Source organism: Benincasa hispida, chromosome 3, assembly GCF_009727055.1.
Source record: "Benincasa hispida cultivar B227 chromosome 3, ASM972705v1, whole genome shotgun sequence".
Taxonomy (NCBI): domain Eukaryota; kingdom Viridiplantae; phylum Streptophyta; class Magnoliopsida; order Cucurbitales; family Cucurbitaceae; genus Benincasa; species Benincasa hispida.
Genome location: NC_052351.1, coordinates 64,836,097 through 64,852,675, shown reverse-complemented (window position 1 = coordinate 64,852,675; position 16,579 = coordinate 64,836,097). Strand labels below are relative to the sequence as shown.

Below are 16,579 nucleotides of genomic sequence, written 5' to 3'. Positions count from 1 at the left end.
AACAAAATATAGTTACTTTAATTCCTACACATATTATTTCTAGGCATTGTTTTCCCATACACAATCAAACATAGTCATCCTTGATTTCCGTAATTTTATCCCTAGAGTACAGATAAGAAAAGGGAGCAGATTAACGCACCCGCATCAAACGAAATGATGTGGCCGCATCAGTAGGTAAAAGCGGGGATGGGTGACGTCACTTTAGATAGTGGGCCAGACCTACCTATAAATCAGTTAACTGTCCTCAACTAAAGTCCCACTGCTTTTGACCTACTACATCGAAACCCCATTTTCTCCCCAGACCCTTTGACGATTCACCTATCTTAGAAGTTCTCGTTCTCAGATAACCTCACGATTCTACACACATCGTTCTCCTTCCGTAATGAAATCAACTCCCAGTTCTTCTTTAAAAGGACGATCGACGTTGTAAGATCAAATGTTCATAAGAAATCGGCCTCGACATACCTTTGAAAATCCAATTTCAGATGAAGGATTGGCATAGCGGACTTTAGAGCAAATGCCCCTTCTGTCGGTTTTGTCTTCATCCAGGCATCCAACGGTGCGATTGAAGCAACAGAGGGCTCAAAAACTGAAAAAGAGAAAAAAAAAAAGAGAGAGCAACCTTCGGCCCAAGTAAACATGAAAGAACCAAAGAACCTCACATTCGTTTTCAAGAGTTGTGGAAGGAGACTAGGGCTATGAGAGCCTAACAAAGACAAGCCCTAGCGAAAGTAGACCAAGAGGAATTGCGGCCGAAGATCACTATTTTGGCAGTGCAAGGTACGGTTTCTCGCACTTACTTGTCGTCTAACTTGCAGGAAGACGACTCTTCATATAATGATCCATTTTCGGAGGTTGTGTGGAGGAGAGTGAAGAGGCGAGTGGCACGATTGGTGAAGGAATGGAAGATTCTGTACTAGGAGAAATTTCAATATGAGGATGCCGTGCGAGAGCTTCGGAGAAATCTTGTTGAGAATGAAGATAAGAGAAAAAGGGAAGATGAAGAAGCACAGAAGTCGAAGGAAGAGGCGCAGGAGTCAACTGAAGGTGAAAGACGTCAAAATGGAGAGAAATAGCAGAAGATGCGCCAGCAGAACTCTAATGCGACCGCATCAGCCTTGCCGTGACAAGAGAAACGGGGGTTGCGAATCTTGAGCTTCCTATTGAGTCCGATGCAAAAGCAGTGCCTTTGATAGGCCTAAAAAGTGCTATTTTCCTCTTCTTAATTCTAGGTCGTTACTATGCTTAATGTGTTTATTTAGTGATTTTGTAGATATTGAGCATCTTGAAGGTAGAATCAGTCGTTACAAATTGTTTGAGGTTAATTTGGAGTAATTAGGAGCTAATTTGAGCAACCGAGCTTCAAAAGGATGTGAAAAGACTAAAATGCCCCTGGATGTAGCGTTGCAATGCTCGCGCAACGTTACAAGGCAGTTGCTTAAGTTTTACGGATTTTTGTTTATTGAATATGAGTAAATACAAATAAAATAACTCTTTATTTTATTAATAACAATGTGTACAAAATTTACAAACTACAAGACTTTGGGAGAATTAGGATACCAATCCCAACAATGTTGGCACGCTGGGTGTGCAAGGTGGGCATGCAAAGGGACTGGTGGGCATGCTGGGTGTGCAAGATGGGCGGCAGGGGCACGAATGGGCGTGCAAGATGGGTGACACTGCTAATGCCCTGTTAGAGAAAACCTTGACTCCATTTTAATCAATTTTGAACCCAATCTAAAGCAAAAGTCTGCACATACTTCCTTTATGAAATATGTTAAAGAACCTTTAAACTAACTAACCTCAAAATTACCTAACTAACCTCAAAATTACCGCTCTTAACTTGTCTTCTACAGCTTTGAATCTCTCCTGGACTACATCTTGTTTGGACTTTCCAGTTTGGACAACCTTCACTTTCTTCACGATTTCTCCACTTTTCCGACTTTAAATCACTTCGACAGCCCCAGGTTAAACTCCCAACTCAATAAGCTTTAATTTCGTTTGAAAATGGCAGATTTTGCCCAAGTGGTTTAAGAGAACCCTCGTCTTCTTCAGACCCCCATTTTTTGGCCAAAGTTGCTCACTTTTTCTTCCAATCAAAACCATCCAACCAGTTGCTTACTTGACCTACTACGTGGCTTTTACTCATTTTTCCTTATCCTTTGTAGCCCAAGATGACTTTTCATATTAAATTAATTTTAGATTTTAGGAAATTAATCCAAAAATTATTTTCCAGGCCAAACAAGTCCAACACCCCTCTCAGCCAACTTGTATGTCCTACAAAATTTTATACTTTCTTTCCTTGTAACACTTTACCAATCACAACTCATACTCATCAGTCAAGTGCCTAATCATGATAAATTACTCAAAAAATAACAAATATTCATTAGTTTCTAAAAGAACTTGCATTTGTTAAGTAATTTCCAATTTTTAATTTCAACACTTAGCATCAAAACTTTCTTAGGTCATACAATCCAAGTTATTCATTTAGGTACATTCTAATCTCACTTATTTAGGTTAACCTTAAGCATAAACAAGAGGAAAAGGAACAAGGGCTTACATTGCTGCTCTCCGTCGCGGACTCCTTCAACCGTCTGGTTGTCGTTCTCCGACAAGCACAACTATTGTGTCTGGGGCATCGCCAGATTTTTTGTTATATTCTTTAGTAAGCACTTTTTCTGTGAATATAGAGTTTTTTTGGGTTAAATTATTGAAACCATTATGTTTGGTTTGTTAGATTCAAAATTTAGAAGATCTTGAGGTGTTGCCCATTGAGTTTAGGACCAATTTTGATAGAAATTGTTAAAATTCAGTAAGTGGGTTGGGATCTTGTTATCTTGTGAATACTCGTTTGGTTAGCATTGGTTTAATTGGTGTTTATATTTCTTTCTTGGTTGGGTTTTAGATTTGGGTTGAGACCCCTCAATTTGACTTGTTAGAATTTCGTGCTTGAAGCTTAAGTGCAATTCCAGTTTGAGCAAACATTTCGGGTAAGTGTTTTGGAATGTATTGGTGTGAATTTGTGATTTGGGTTATACTCTTAGGATTGGAATTAAATTTTGGTTTTTACTATAGGCTCAATTCAAGATTTGTTTTAGGTAAGGAAGAGAATAAATTTGTTTGATTAAGCTTAAATTCTGAGGTAAGTAATCCTACTACTAGAACCATCTTTGTGTCGGACGATAGGATTGAGGATAAATTTGAGGGTTCTAAGACTGTATGGATCATGATGCCTGATTAGAGAGGAAATATGAACATGTGACTGTCCTGTTGATGTATGTGACAAAATGAGCATGATCTTATTTTGTAAGATATTTTATAAGTATGTATGAGCATGGTTTAGATTTTATTTGACATGTATGAGGATGAACGAGCTTTATATTATGATTTATGTGTGGGACTCTATTTTATGATGCATGATATTTACGTTAGTAATAGTTACCCCCTAACCGTAGACATGTACCTACTAGAGGTTTGTGTTTTCTTCGGGATTCACCTAAATTTAGTGGTCTCCTTCGGGATTTCACCAGAGGTTAGTGTCTCCTACAGGATTCACCAAAGTTTAGTGTCTCCTTTGGGATTCACTAGAGGTCAGTGATCTTCTTTGGGATTTCATCAAAGGTTAGTGATCTCCTTCGGGATTTCAACAGAGGTTCGTGGGTACATCTAATCTATGGTAGGTCGGATTAAATTATCACTAGATGGCCATCCAAATGGCCATCCAAAAAATAGTAGAGGTTTTTGCATGTATCATTAGAAGGTTCCATTTATTGAACTTAAATGCATAACCTAAGCTCGGTAATGAGGTTACTTACTGAGTATTTTATACTTACTCTTTCTCATGTTTCTTTTTCAGACAAAGGAAAAGAACACGTCGACGAATGATAAACAGAATCCGTGATCAAGCCATTAGGACCAATCAATGCTTCCGCCCATTTTTTTTCTATGGCTTCATGATTTTAAATTTAGTTAATTGTTGGATTTAGAAAATTTTCAGTTTTGATTTTCTTTTTGCCCGTTGATCGTTTTGGATCATGTTTTAATGTGATATTTTCCTCATTTCATTTTTGCTAGCGTACCCTGTTAAATGAATTTCATTTAGATACTTTTAATAAAATTATTAATTAGATCTTTTATCTAATCATGGAAAAGTGTCGTTTTGAAATATATGCATGCACGTCTATAGTAATGACCTAGTTTAGTTTTTGTTCTAGGGAGTCGAGTCGTTACAATTAGGCCTATAGACACTACTTCCACCTCCAAATTTCTTCCTTTGTTATCTACTTTTTACCAATGGTTTAAAAAACTAAGCCAAAATTTAGAAATTAAAAAAACAGTAGCTTTTAAAAACTTGTTTTTTGAGAATTTAGAATTTGGCTAAGAATTCAACCTTTGTACTTAAGAAATATGCAAATGATGGTTAGAAATGAGAAAGAAATAGACTTAATTTTAAAAAAAAAACAAAAACAAAATACAAAATAGCCACCAAATGGAGCCTTACATTTTTATTTTTTTTTAACTATAACCCAAGTATCAACATCAAATGCAAATTTTAACATAGTAAATAATACAAATAAGAAACACAGCAATTTTTTCTTTTTCTTTTCCCTTTATTATATAATTTCTCTAAATTTAATGCATTTTTTAATAAAATTTCCTATAATTCTAAAATAAGAAACATCATTTGTCAAATATTAGATTTTATAAACTAAGGTTCTAATTTAACCTTAAATAAACAATAATATGAAGAATAATAAATGGTCTTATAAAATTATGATGCTTTAGAAGATCAAGGTTATTTACTTTTGAGGCGAATGACTAACGGTAAAAATGAAAAATAGAATAAACTATGGAAACTTACCCATAAAATTATTTAAAAAATAGAAAAAACAAAATAGCATTTTTTTTAATGGTAGCGAAATGGGAATGCTAATTCTGAACTATTTCTTAACCCTTTTTTTTTCTTTTTTGTTTTTTCTTTCTTTTTTTTTTTAAAAAAAAAAAAAAAAAAAAAAAAAAAAAAAAAAAAAAAAAAAAAAAAAGTCTCAAAATTAATCTACCATAATTTTTTCCAACTAAATTAAATTTAGTAAAATTCAAACCTGCCAATACTCACAGTATGCCTTACCACTCATTTAATATATCACTAACAAACTTCCCACCATTATTGTTAAAAGCTGTTTTTTTACACCCAAAAATAGACCAAATTCCTCCTATAAATCTCTCCTTACCCTCCTCAACTTCTTCAGACCTGCATTCCATTACTACTTACCAACAAAAGAAAAAAAAATCCAAAAAAAAAAACAAAAAAAGACCACAAAAAAAAAAAAAAAAAAAAACCAAAAAAGGGAATTTTCCCTCTTCTTGTTCTCAAGCAGGTCTTTCTCTAAAATCTAATTTTCTCTCCCTCATCTTTTCATCATGGAAATGAAGAACTTCGCCTGTGCCGCCTTCATCACTGCTGCTGCCTCCATGAGCATGGTTTTGGCCTCCAATGAAGCAGCAGCCCCAGCACCCGGCCCATCCAGCGGTGCATCCGCTACTTTGCCCGTCGTTGGGATGTTGCTAGGTGCATCTGCTACCTCTCTCATTGCCTACTGCCTTCAGTAACTGAGTTTAGCAGAGTTGAGGAAGGGGGAAAGTAAATCAATATGGGGTGATTCTTTTTCATTTTCCATCTCTTGATGGGGTTGTTTCTTTCTTTTTTTTTTCCTTTTTTCTTCTCTATTTCTCAGTTTTGATTTGTTTTTTGGACACATGGTGTAATAAATTGATCGCTTTCCAGTTTGAGTTTGTAAGCAACCAAAAATCACTTTGAATGAAATGAAGGCATGAAGCTTTTTCAATATGGTATATTCAAACTTCATTCAAACCATAATGTGCAAATATAAATTTTCTATACAAGGCAAGGCAAAAGTTTGAGTTTCTCTTCATTTAAAGCAATGTTATAAAGTCAAACTTCCAACAGATGAAACTCTCACATCCTTCAAACAAAACCACACAGAATGAGCACATTAATATATTGGAAAAAAAAAATATAATGCAATTAAGTTTATTGTACAAAATATGCATAAATAATCGGAACATCTCTGTTTTTTTTCTTTTCTTTTTAGACATGTTAGGATACTAAGAAGATCCCTCGTTAGATTTCTGTGACGACATGAGGCTTTTTGTCAACCAGATCGCTGTCTCTCTCGAAGATACAGCTTCTTCTCCAAATGGACTCAGCACACCAGCAAGCTCTTCGAGTTTGTCTTGCTTAAGTAACCGTGCACATAGCTCAAGTAGGGACTCGAGCGCATCGGCTCTTCGCTGACTTGGATATTCTGATTCAGTACTTCTCAAATCATCACCACCTGATGCTGTTTGTGTACTTAGTTCTGATATGTCACTTGCTGCCCTGTTGTGCTGATTTGCGATCATCTGCGTGGAACAACTAATATCATCCGAGTTCACATGAATTTCATCTTTCCGTGGAAGTATATTGCTTGTACTCTCACATGACATACAATCTGCGTGTGTTTCCTTCTCCAACGACAAGCAATCTGTCTCTGCACTTTCTTTGGTAGTTTCTTTCTCAGATGTTAAACAGTTGCTGCTACAACCATCTTCGGGATGCTCATTGAAGCTCTCCTGCTTTATGCAGCTTCTTGGTTCAACATTCAATTGATCAACAGAGTTCAGTAAGCATTTATCAACAGACGATTCAGACTTTTCGGCACTGCCTACAGAGGACATCAATAATTTCACACTCCTTTCGCTAGCTTCCTCAGCCTTCATTCCAGTTACATTAGAAGTCTGTTTGTTGCAACTTATTTTCTGTTCGTGCAGGTTTACAGTCTTAATGTCAACCTCTGGTAACTGTTGAAAGTTTTCCGAATCAGGTTCTCTCTGCAAATAATTCGGATTATCTTCTGGGGAGATCTTGATGGCAGGTGCTTCTGCACACTGGACGACAATTCCTCCATTCTGTTTATCACCATTGCAAGCTGATATCGCAGGCAAGGAGCTCGTTAGCCCATCAGCCCGACTATCAACAGCATCTGACGGGGATATTTCATCAGGAAAGGATGTAGGATCCACCATCTTTGTCTCGAGTATGTCTTCTGAAATAGCTGTTAATGACATATTTTCATCGGTTGATGAGTTGCTATTATGTATGTCACCACTTCCCCCCACCAGATCAATATTTTCCAGCAGGTTGAAAGCTATGCTCGGTTTGGCCCGGTTCTCATGCCCACTATTCAATTTGCTAGATGGTGATTTTTGCGGTGTTTTATCCTTGGAGTTGATAGGTAAGGGATATATTGGTAGTATATTAGCTGAAGTATTGCGGCATTGAAGGACATACGGTTGCATATGTGGATGCCTCAATAATTCAGCAGCCTAATTATAAATCAAGCCATAGATTAGAAGGGGTCTTAATGTACAAAGTGGCCACTGGCCATTGAAAGAGTCCAGATCACATCACTCACCGTCGGTCTGTGTTCGGGATTCTTCCTTAGCATGCTCTTGATGATCTGTTTCCTGCAAGTGGAAACCGACAGTCTCTTAGTCTCATAATAGCAAACATATACTATTTTTAGCTGAAAAATCCATCCGAAATGGTAATGCAGTTTGGAAGAATGGCTTACAATGTAGAGGAATAGACAATTGGGAGAGGAGAAATGGAGGATCTGTTAATTTTATTGATAAGACCAGCCATGTCCTGAAGAATTACGCATAAATCAATCCGGCATCCAGCAAAAATGATGAAATTTAAGAGGCCAAGCTTGAACTTACCGGAGCTCTAAACGCAGGTTGATGTGCAGAAATTTCAAACATACAGCAACCTGGAAAAACCAAGTTTATTACTATCCAATGACAAGACTATAAACCAGGAATCATGCCTCAACAAACTCTTACCAAGTGACCATATGTCAGACTTGTAGCCATAAGGTATATCTGCAAGGAGCTCGGGGCACATATAATTAGGAGTGCCAACAACCTACGGAACATATATTAGCATCCACAATCAACTAGTTTTGAGTAAGTATAATGAAATTATTATTCAGTAACGACTAAATGATAACTTAAAACCCTATGATCTTGTGTGAATATTGGGGAAAGGTTCATTAGTTACAAATTAGTTGGGTTGTTAGAGTAAGAAGGTTATTACCATTAGGTATATTTTAAAATAGTTGGTGAGTTCATTTTGTGCGGCTATAAATAGAGTAAATAGAGGGAGGGAGGCAAGGTTCTTCTTCTTCTTCCTTTCTTTTTATTTTTTTTTCCCCTTCTTCCCTTCCCTTTAGGTAACTGTGGATTAAAGATCCCACCCCTTGCTTTATGATAGCTCGCTCCCACCAATGCCAAACTCCAAGAGATAACAAGGTTTTAAGTGAATAAAATTTCAACTTGGGGTGGGGTGGGGTGGGGTTGGGGGAGAGAGTAAAATAAAACCAAGCTGCTTCCTATTGTTTCCTCCCTCAAGAGCCCCACATCATTCACATAAAACCTGTTTATTACTTCTTTTCCACACACTTCATGATCCCAAATCTGATAGCTAAAAGACTCGGGCATTAATTGGCCTATTACTTAGGCCCATGAAGCTTCTTCCGAGTATATGTAAAATAGATCAAGTACTTCCCTCCAATCAACACAGGCTTCTACCTAAAAGGCACAGGCTTCTGTTGATATGGCTTTAATTTAAGAAAAACCATATTGTCAATCACTTAGTTATACATCCCTCTTCGTAGGAATCATCTGAAATTTCAAATCATCCAGAACTGAATCCCTCTCCTGTGGAAGCTCATCAACTGCTAAAATAGGGTTAAACGTTTGTCCTGAATGTGTTAAGAGTGGCCATATAATAGCTCGAATGAGGTAGTTGTTAAAACAATGGTGGAAGTGCTGCACCAGAAGTCAGCCCACCTCTCCAGTTTTTGGTTTTCCAAATGTTAAACAACGCAAAGAAGTTTTGAAGCAACAATTCAGCACCTTCAACTGATCATTAGGTTGGTGGGCATGTCCCATGCTTCTCTTTAATTCAGTCCCTAGCAGTTTAAACAATTCCCACCAGAACATGCAAATAAAGATCACGTCATCATCTAAAACAAGAGGTGAAGGAGCACATGCAAGTATACCACATCCTTGACAAACTACTATGCAACTAAAATGGTAGTAGTATAAGGGTATTTAAGGTGACTAAGTGACATATTTGGGACCGGATCGATCACTTCAAGATAGTTATTCTTCCCTTCCAACTTAGATAGGCAATCGACAAAAGTGGCTGCAATATCTTGAGATAAATCGAGAATAGGGAGGGCTTGGAGCATTCATATGGCTGATATTACTGATAGATTTTACAATGAAATCATAAAGTCATCGACCCCTTTCTGCATTCCTTTGCTAGGCTTTCAGTTCCCTATGGCATCCAACAACCTACATGGTACTCTTTTAGAAGTGTACGAATCAGGGGAGAGTCATTTGATGTTACTCAGATACTTCAATCAGTCATCTTCTATTAAGGAGTGGGGACTATGGATGCCACTACTTACGTCAAACCAACAGTTTTGATCTTTAACAGATATGAATCCTCATTTACATGCTGCTATATTGCTGGCATTAAGTCATATTACACCAAAATTGTCAGAGTGCCTTCTGCAGACAATAGATGATGCATCAATAACCTTGTTATCCAAACCGAGTTTGAATAGCATTTTGAAATCCTTTTTCTTTGGGGGATAAGAAACAGATAAATGCATTAACATAGAACCAAAGAAACAACCCAAGGGCAATGGTAGAGGTTACCCTCCCCACAAAACTAGCAAAGGAAAGCTCTCCAACTGCTAATAATCATCAAAAGGTTGTAATTACATAAGAATTTACTGTGGTTTGTACACCACCAAGATGTAGGGATGAGGAACCGATGTAGAATGATATCCTAGTGCAATTTCCATCTTTTTTTTCCTTTTGCACCAAGGGAACCTGAGTTGAAAGGGGACTTCTGCTTGGTCAGATTACTTGAGGTTTTGAGCCACCAACATTTCTCCCATTAGACGGTTTATTTCTTAATCTTTTTCTTTTTGACACAAGGGTGTTCGTAGGGGTTGTACACTAATCGGGAATAACCCCTTTCATAGGTTAAAGGATCATGTTTTCATGGAGGAAGCTTAGTTCGCATGGAGAATATGATAAAATACTTGTTTTTGTTCAAAAAGCCAACTTCAGCTGGTGGTAGTGAGCCTGCCACCTTGGTAACCATCAGCTGCATACTACAACATTAAGTCACTCCTCCTTATCCACTGCAGTACGTAAAGTAACAATGCTAGACAACATAATAGATACCTTACTGTGTTGGTTGGAAATGGCACTACAGAGCTAATTCGAACTCACCCAAAGATTTCAAAAGTTGCCTCCCTTATGCCTAGAATATCACACTAGTGCTTTCTTTTACATATATTAGTCGACATCAACTTCAACCTCTCTACTTCTGATAAATGATTCAACTCAAAATTGTGGTCTGCAAGTAAAATCCAACGATTGGATTGCTTCCATTAAACAAATCGGTAGGTCAAATCTCTTTGCAACAACTTCAACATACTTCCTATTCTCCTTGGTCGTCCCATTAGATTCCCCAACTCCTCCTTCTGGATTCATGTCCACCAACTGTTTCTTTTTTGTGGGTTCCCCTGTGGAAGGGTATCAATAACTATTCTCCCAGATTCTTCCTTCAAGATTAGATTCAAACCTCAAAACTAACATTGCCAAACTCCTCTCTAAAGAAAGTATCTTCTTAACTTCCTTCGCGATTGTTACCCAGTGACGTTCCACAAATTCAACTCAGTTGTCCATCTTCTTCCCATTTGGCATGTAGGGGTGTTCAAGGTTCAATTCAGTTCAACCGAACCAAACCGCAAATTTTAAAAAGTGTTTATTTTCTGAAAACAAACCAAACCACATGTTCGGTTCGGTTTCACAGTTTTTTTTTTTTTTTTATGCTTTTTCATATTTTCTAAATTTNTCGGTTTGGTTTGATTTGAGGCTCAAATCAAACCTAGTCACAAATTTTAAAAAGTGTACTTTTTGAAACCAAACCGAACCACATGTTCGGTTCGGTTTCACAGTTTTTTTTTTTTTTTTATGCTTTTTCATATTTTCTAAATTTCTATAATTGAAACCATGTATTTAAAAATATAGTTTTGACAGTTAATTATGAAATTTAAAAACAATAAAAACTAAAATGTTTAAAATTTAATAATAACAATTACTATTAGTAATTATTTGGTATTACTAGTCTAGATTACTAATATCACTACTAGTTCAACAACAAACTTAAAAATTATTTCAAAGTCTAAAAATATAAATACTACAAACATAAAAGTTCTTGTTCTACAAACAATAACATAAAATGGGATAACTTATGTATATATTGTTTTTTAATATAGTTATTAAAAAAGCGGTGCAGTGCGGTTTCAAATCGGTTTTCAGATTTGAAACCGAACCGAACTGCAATAATTCGGTTTGAAAATATATCAAACCGAATCAGACCACATTAATTCGGTTTCGGTTTGGTTCCAGTTCGATTCAAGTTCATTTTAGTATTCGGTTCGGTTTTAGCGGTTTCAATGATCACCCCTATTGGCATGTCCAAAAATGTGCTCTTATACCCATTGATAGAGCCTTGCATTTAATATACCAATTATATTGATAGGGAAAAAATTGTAGTTTAGACCTTTAAGAGATTCATATCTCTTCCAACAAAATTGAGCTGCTCACTACCATTTTCTCCCTACACAACATCTATGATGGCCACGATGCAAGATTTCAAGAGAAAAGTTGCAGGCAGTTTGTAGTTATGTGGCCCATTGTGGGCTTGGGGTATCAATTGATCCAGCGGTAGGAATGTACCAAGGGTCGAACAACAGGAAGGGAACCTCAACCATGTGTTCTCATGCTCGACATTCTCAAGGAATGAAAGCACAATACCGTGAATGATGAATAAAGGCGATATATAACACATTGTACGAAACAAAAGCTAAGGAAGAAGTGACTAACATGAATTCAACAGTAAATAAACAGACATTTTAAAAACTCTGGACCATAGTTTGTATGGCAAAAGTTGAACATTCCAAGTACTTGATCACGCCAGGTTTTAACAGAATAAAATGCAAGTTTGTTGATTAAAAAGCTTTCAATCACAAAATTACTACAGACAATGATTGCATCCTTACCGATGAAGCAAGGTCTTCTGTATTCAGTAGTTTTGCAAGTCCGAAGTCCCCTGTACAGGCATTCAAGATATTAGCACTCCTATAGAAACAATGACTAGCAAAATGAATTCCATCCTATTTAAATTAGAAGACATCGTACCAAGCCGGATATCATTGCCCTTTGTAAGGAAAATGTTGGAACACTGGAATTGAAGAAAATTTGGAAAAAAAAAAAGAAAAAAATATAACGGATCAGATCATTAATGAGCTCTTAATTGCAATATTATGTAGGTTCATACTTAATACTGAATAAATACCTTAAGATCTCTATGTAGCACTCGATTGGAGTGCAGATAGTCCACAGCTAGCAACAACTGTGCTAACCACTTGCAAAGTTTCTGAGAAAAAAAATGGCCATTAGGCCTAGATTTGGTAGGAAAAGAATAAATGATACTGTAATCGGCTTACTTCCTCTGGAAAATATGTTCCTCTGGCCTTTTTTATCAGTTCAGACCTGCTCAGCAAAAGAAAACAGGCCATACCATTAGTCCTGAGTTTTCTTCTCATCCCTTTCTCCCTTTCACTATAGCAGAAAAACACTCATAACCGCTCATCTATTTCTACAAGAATAAGTCACAAATAAGAATGATGTTGACCTTTTGTCACCAAAGAATTTCATGTTTTGTTTTTCTAATCATTGCCAACTGTGAAGGGTTCTTGATCACCATTCACCAATCTTTTTGGAGGATACCTAATCCTCGTCACTTGTGTTAAATTGTTAATGCTGTCAACGTCATTAAAAGAAGATGCCAATTGGAAGGAAGAGAATAACGTGAGGGAATGAGAGGGTGAGAGGGAGAACTTTTTTAGCCACTGATATTTATTTATTTATTTATACCAATTGGAAGGGATTCTCAATCAAATTTTTATCCTCGTCATATACATCAAAAAAGAAAGAAAAGAGGATGATAGTGGAAGACATTTAGAAATTAGAACTGAAGGATCCTGTAGTTGGCAAAATAAATTGAACGGTTGACTAGCAAAGGACCACATAACTTTTGTTCTTTAATTAATTCAAGATAACTTTTATTCTTCAATTAGTTCTGTTTCTTTGAAGGTGGCAAATTGATACTCACTGTTTAAAAGGTTGCAGATTATTCATTCAATCTGAAATTTAATCATGGCCTCAACCAAAAAATTAAACTACTCTATAAAGGTCGTAAATGAAGCAAACTCTAAATGGTATTAAATGGCTATCACTTAGACACTTACATGTCTCCTCCTTCACAGTAGCCAGTTACAATGCATATACAATCACCCTGCAAAACAGAATGCCCAAAATATGAAATGTGGAGCAAGTGAAAATGAGAAGGCAAAGAAATCACAATAACTTTAGCTATTGTCTATAAACCATATATTTATTGCCAAAGGCAAACACCCTTTCAAATTGAGAATCCACTTTCCTTGCTGAATCACTCAGAAACAAACAATTCAATTCCTTCCGAAGAAAAAAAGTATACATAATCACCCCTAAAATTTAGATGTGCCTTGTGTACTAAATAATCCCTTTTTAATAGTACTGATTGAACAATTTAAAATATCGTAAACTACAATCTTTCAAAGAGAAGAATCAAGATTATACACAAAAGGTAGGCTCTAGAATGAAAAGTCTACATAAGAATCTGAGAAAACAAAAACCTACCACTACTTCCAATTCTAATAGCAAGAATTCTTATTGTAAAAGAAACAGATTCGATCCAGATTTGAATTGGAGGGTAAAGAACAAAATTTACCTTATCCACCCATGAATCTTTGTAGTCCACAATATATGGGTTATTTAGTTTCGCAATCAAATTCATCTGAAATTGAGAAGGTCACATCAGTAAAGAAAAATACTGTAAATATCAAGGATATTTACTCATCAACTATTTTATGTTAAATTTTGATGAGAAAATATGTCAAGTTCACACTAAGTATAAAAACAGATATCCATTTCTTTTGGTGTTTGAGCCCGCTTAAGCACACTTGACTTGTCGTTTAGGAGAACCCCCTAATTCAACAACATATGGTATCCAGAAACTCATAGGACATTTAATATCCTCCAGGTGAACACCGTAGTTAGAAAAATGACCTCAGTATCTTGGTGTTCAACTAGCCCCTTTAACCATTGTACCAAACCACGATATCCTATTAGTTATAACTCGAGATCAGTGAGAGAATTTGCCATGTCACCAATCTTTAAGTGCAATTTATTTAAAAGCATGATCCTTTCGAAATCCCATTAATCTGCTAAATTCGAGAAAAAATTAAATAAGTCACTAATTTTCCACTCAAACTTTCAAGTCACCTGGTTAGAATGTTCTTGAGAAGTAAAAAGTAGTAAAAATTTTAACAATGACTCAATTCATAATGAACATGTGGAGTCATATCATGGCATCTGTTTTGCATCATTAAGCACATTTGTAAACATAAATTTGTCTTTCTATTTTCTCCAATTTCTCTGTGATCTGTTTTGCATCATTAAGCACTGTCGTTGAATGTGAGGCAGGCAATAAACATTCCCTAAGTTAATTAGTTATTCATTCACTCCCTAAGTTAACTAGCTATCCATTTACAGTTGGTAAATGAGTAACTTTGATCAGATCTTGAAGACTTGAGAATAATGAACCATATTTCAAACAGTTAAATAGTTGATATAGGTTCTAAATAAACTAACCTCTTGGTGGGCAGTGCGCTTGAACTTCTCCGTTTGCTTAGCCAAGCGAATTTTCTTGAGCACATATCTATTTAGAAAGAAGGAAAATATTAAGAGAACTAATATACACCGAACAATTTGTGGTGCCACAAGACCAAACATTTGTTTCATTTCTACACTCAGATAAAAAGGTATAAATCTTGAATGACCCATTTAGTTCTGAAGATCGGGGTTCCATTAACAACAGAGAACATAGAAACTAACCATGATCTCTCAACTTAATAGGCAAATAAGCATCAGCATTTTTCACAATCATTATAGGAAGTATTAACATCAGGGTTTTCATTTGAAAGACTTAGAAACAGTTCCTGAAAGAACAGAAGTTTGAAAATATTTCTTACTTCTTCTTCTCAGTCTTGTGGTAAACAAGAAAAGCCGATCCAAATGCGCCCCTCCCAATCTGCTCAATAACTTCATAATCTTCCATCCTGGTCTTCATATCTCCATTATCACTCTCCATGTCGACCTTCAAACGCCAAAAAACACAGTGTGAGACCAGAAACCCCTCTGGGGCAGAGCCAAGTTCCAAAATCAACTGAAACTGAAACCATTTTGCAGAACTCTCACATGGTCAAGACTTTTAACAAAAATGAAAATCCTACACCCACTTGGGAAAGTTTGAGAAAAAAACTCCCCCAGAAACTATAATCCCTTTGAATTATAAGCGAAAGTTCCAGAATCTACAGAGACATGTGTGAAGGGAAACACAATAAATGAGTAAAGCAAGAGTGCAATTATGATGATATTCCAACGAACGTGAAGGGAAGTGGTGGAATGAGAAACTCAAGAGAAAAGCAAGGCAGTACTAAATGGCATAATAAAGGCGAAATGATAACTTGCCAAAACAAGAGAGAGAAAAGAAAAACAAACATAAACGAGCAAAGCAAGCATCAAGCATAAACAAAAGCTTCTTAATCAAGAGAGAGAAAAAGGTAAAGTGGGAAGTTAGGAAGATGAAAAAGAAAGGCAAACCCAAAAGCTTTGCTTCCATTTGCAGATTCATAAGAGCTTCAAATTCAGAGAATGAATGTTTTACAGCCAAGAAGTTGAGATGTCAACAACCCCACTTGAAAGAAAAACCAAATAAAATCTTACCCTTTTGAAAAAAATTGGTAATGCCCCAAAATTCCCACTTCCAGAATGAAATTTCAACTGTTTTGCTCCACCTTTTTCCCCCTTTCTGCTGCAACCTTCAGTAACAGATGCGTAGGTAGTAAGGTTTTTTAGAAGAATGAGCCGTTTTTCTCTCTCCTCTTTCTTTCTCACAAACGTTTTCTCGTTCCGAATTAATAAAATCTGATTTTGGTCTATACCCACATCCAAAATTCCAAATTGTGAATTTATTTGGGAAAAAGAAACGGACTTTTGTAGTTTTTCTAGCTCAAGGCTTTTTGGGGTTGTGGATTAAATATTATACTTAAATACTTAATTATTTAACAGTTACTTTCACTTTTTGTTGAATCATTCCTTTAGATTGGCATTGTGTAAAGAAAAATTAAAAAAAAAAGTTTGTGCTTCCATTTTCAAGAATTATCTTTTGGCACATTTGTTGATTTAATCATTTGATATGTGTTCTTTAAAAAAGAAACAAAATATATACTAATGTTATTTCAAAATAGAAAGAAACATT

At 36.0% G+C, this 16,579-nt stretch overlaps 1 protein-coding gene across 4 annotated transcripts; it reads right to left on the bottom strand.

Annotated features, from left to right (window-relative positions):
• Positions 1-5,907: 5,907 nt before the first annotated feature.
• LOC120073067 (serine/threonine-protein kinase Nek6) lies at positions 5,908-16,270 on the bottom strand. Of its 4 annotated transcripts, none has more exons than XM_039025677.1 (14): positions 16,045-16,270; positions 15,291-15,490; positions 14,911-14,977; positions 13,988-14,053; positions 13,467-13,513; positions 12,663-12,708; positions 12,512-12,592; positions 12,355-12,397; positions 12,216-12,265; positions 7,906-7,987; positions 7,783-7,832; positions 7,635-7,708; positions 7,476-7,527; positions 5,908-7,386 (listed from the first exon to the last, which is right to left on the bottom strand). In XM_039025677.1, the coding sequence occupies exons 2-14, from the start codon at positions 15,407-15,409 to the stop codon at positions 6,127-6,129; spliced, it is 2,037 nt and encodes a 678-aa protein (XP_038881605.1). In that variant the 5' UTR covers positions 15,410-15,490; positions 16,045-16,270; the 3' UTR covers positions 5,908-6,126. The 4 variants fall into 4 exon arrangements, with proteins under 4 accessions (XP_038881605.1, XP_038881602.1, XP_038881604.1 ...); XM_039025674.1 differs by having other exon boundaries at positions 15,291-15,415; positions 16,045-16,269; XM_039025676.1 differs by having other exon boundaries at positions 15,291-15,415; positions 15,922-16,050.
• Positions 16,271-16,579: the final 309 nt, after the last annotated feature.

Bases quoted from the DNA above. Each gene is read 5' to 3' on its own strand.
- LOC120073067 (XM_039025677.1), bottom strand. From the start codon at position 15,409: ATGGAGAGTGATAATGGAGATATGAAGACCAGGATGGAAGATTATGAA. The intron at 12,398-12,511 runs GTATTTATTCAG...CTTCAATTCCAG, and splicing joins TGCTACATAGAGATCTTAAG to TGTTCCAACATTTTCCTTAC. The intron at 7,988-12,215 runs GTAAGGATGCAA...TATGTTCCGTAG, and splicing joins CAGAAGACCTTGCTTCATCG to GTTGTTGGCACTCCTAATTA.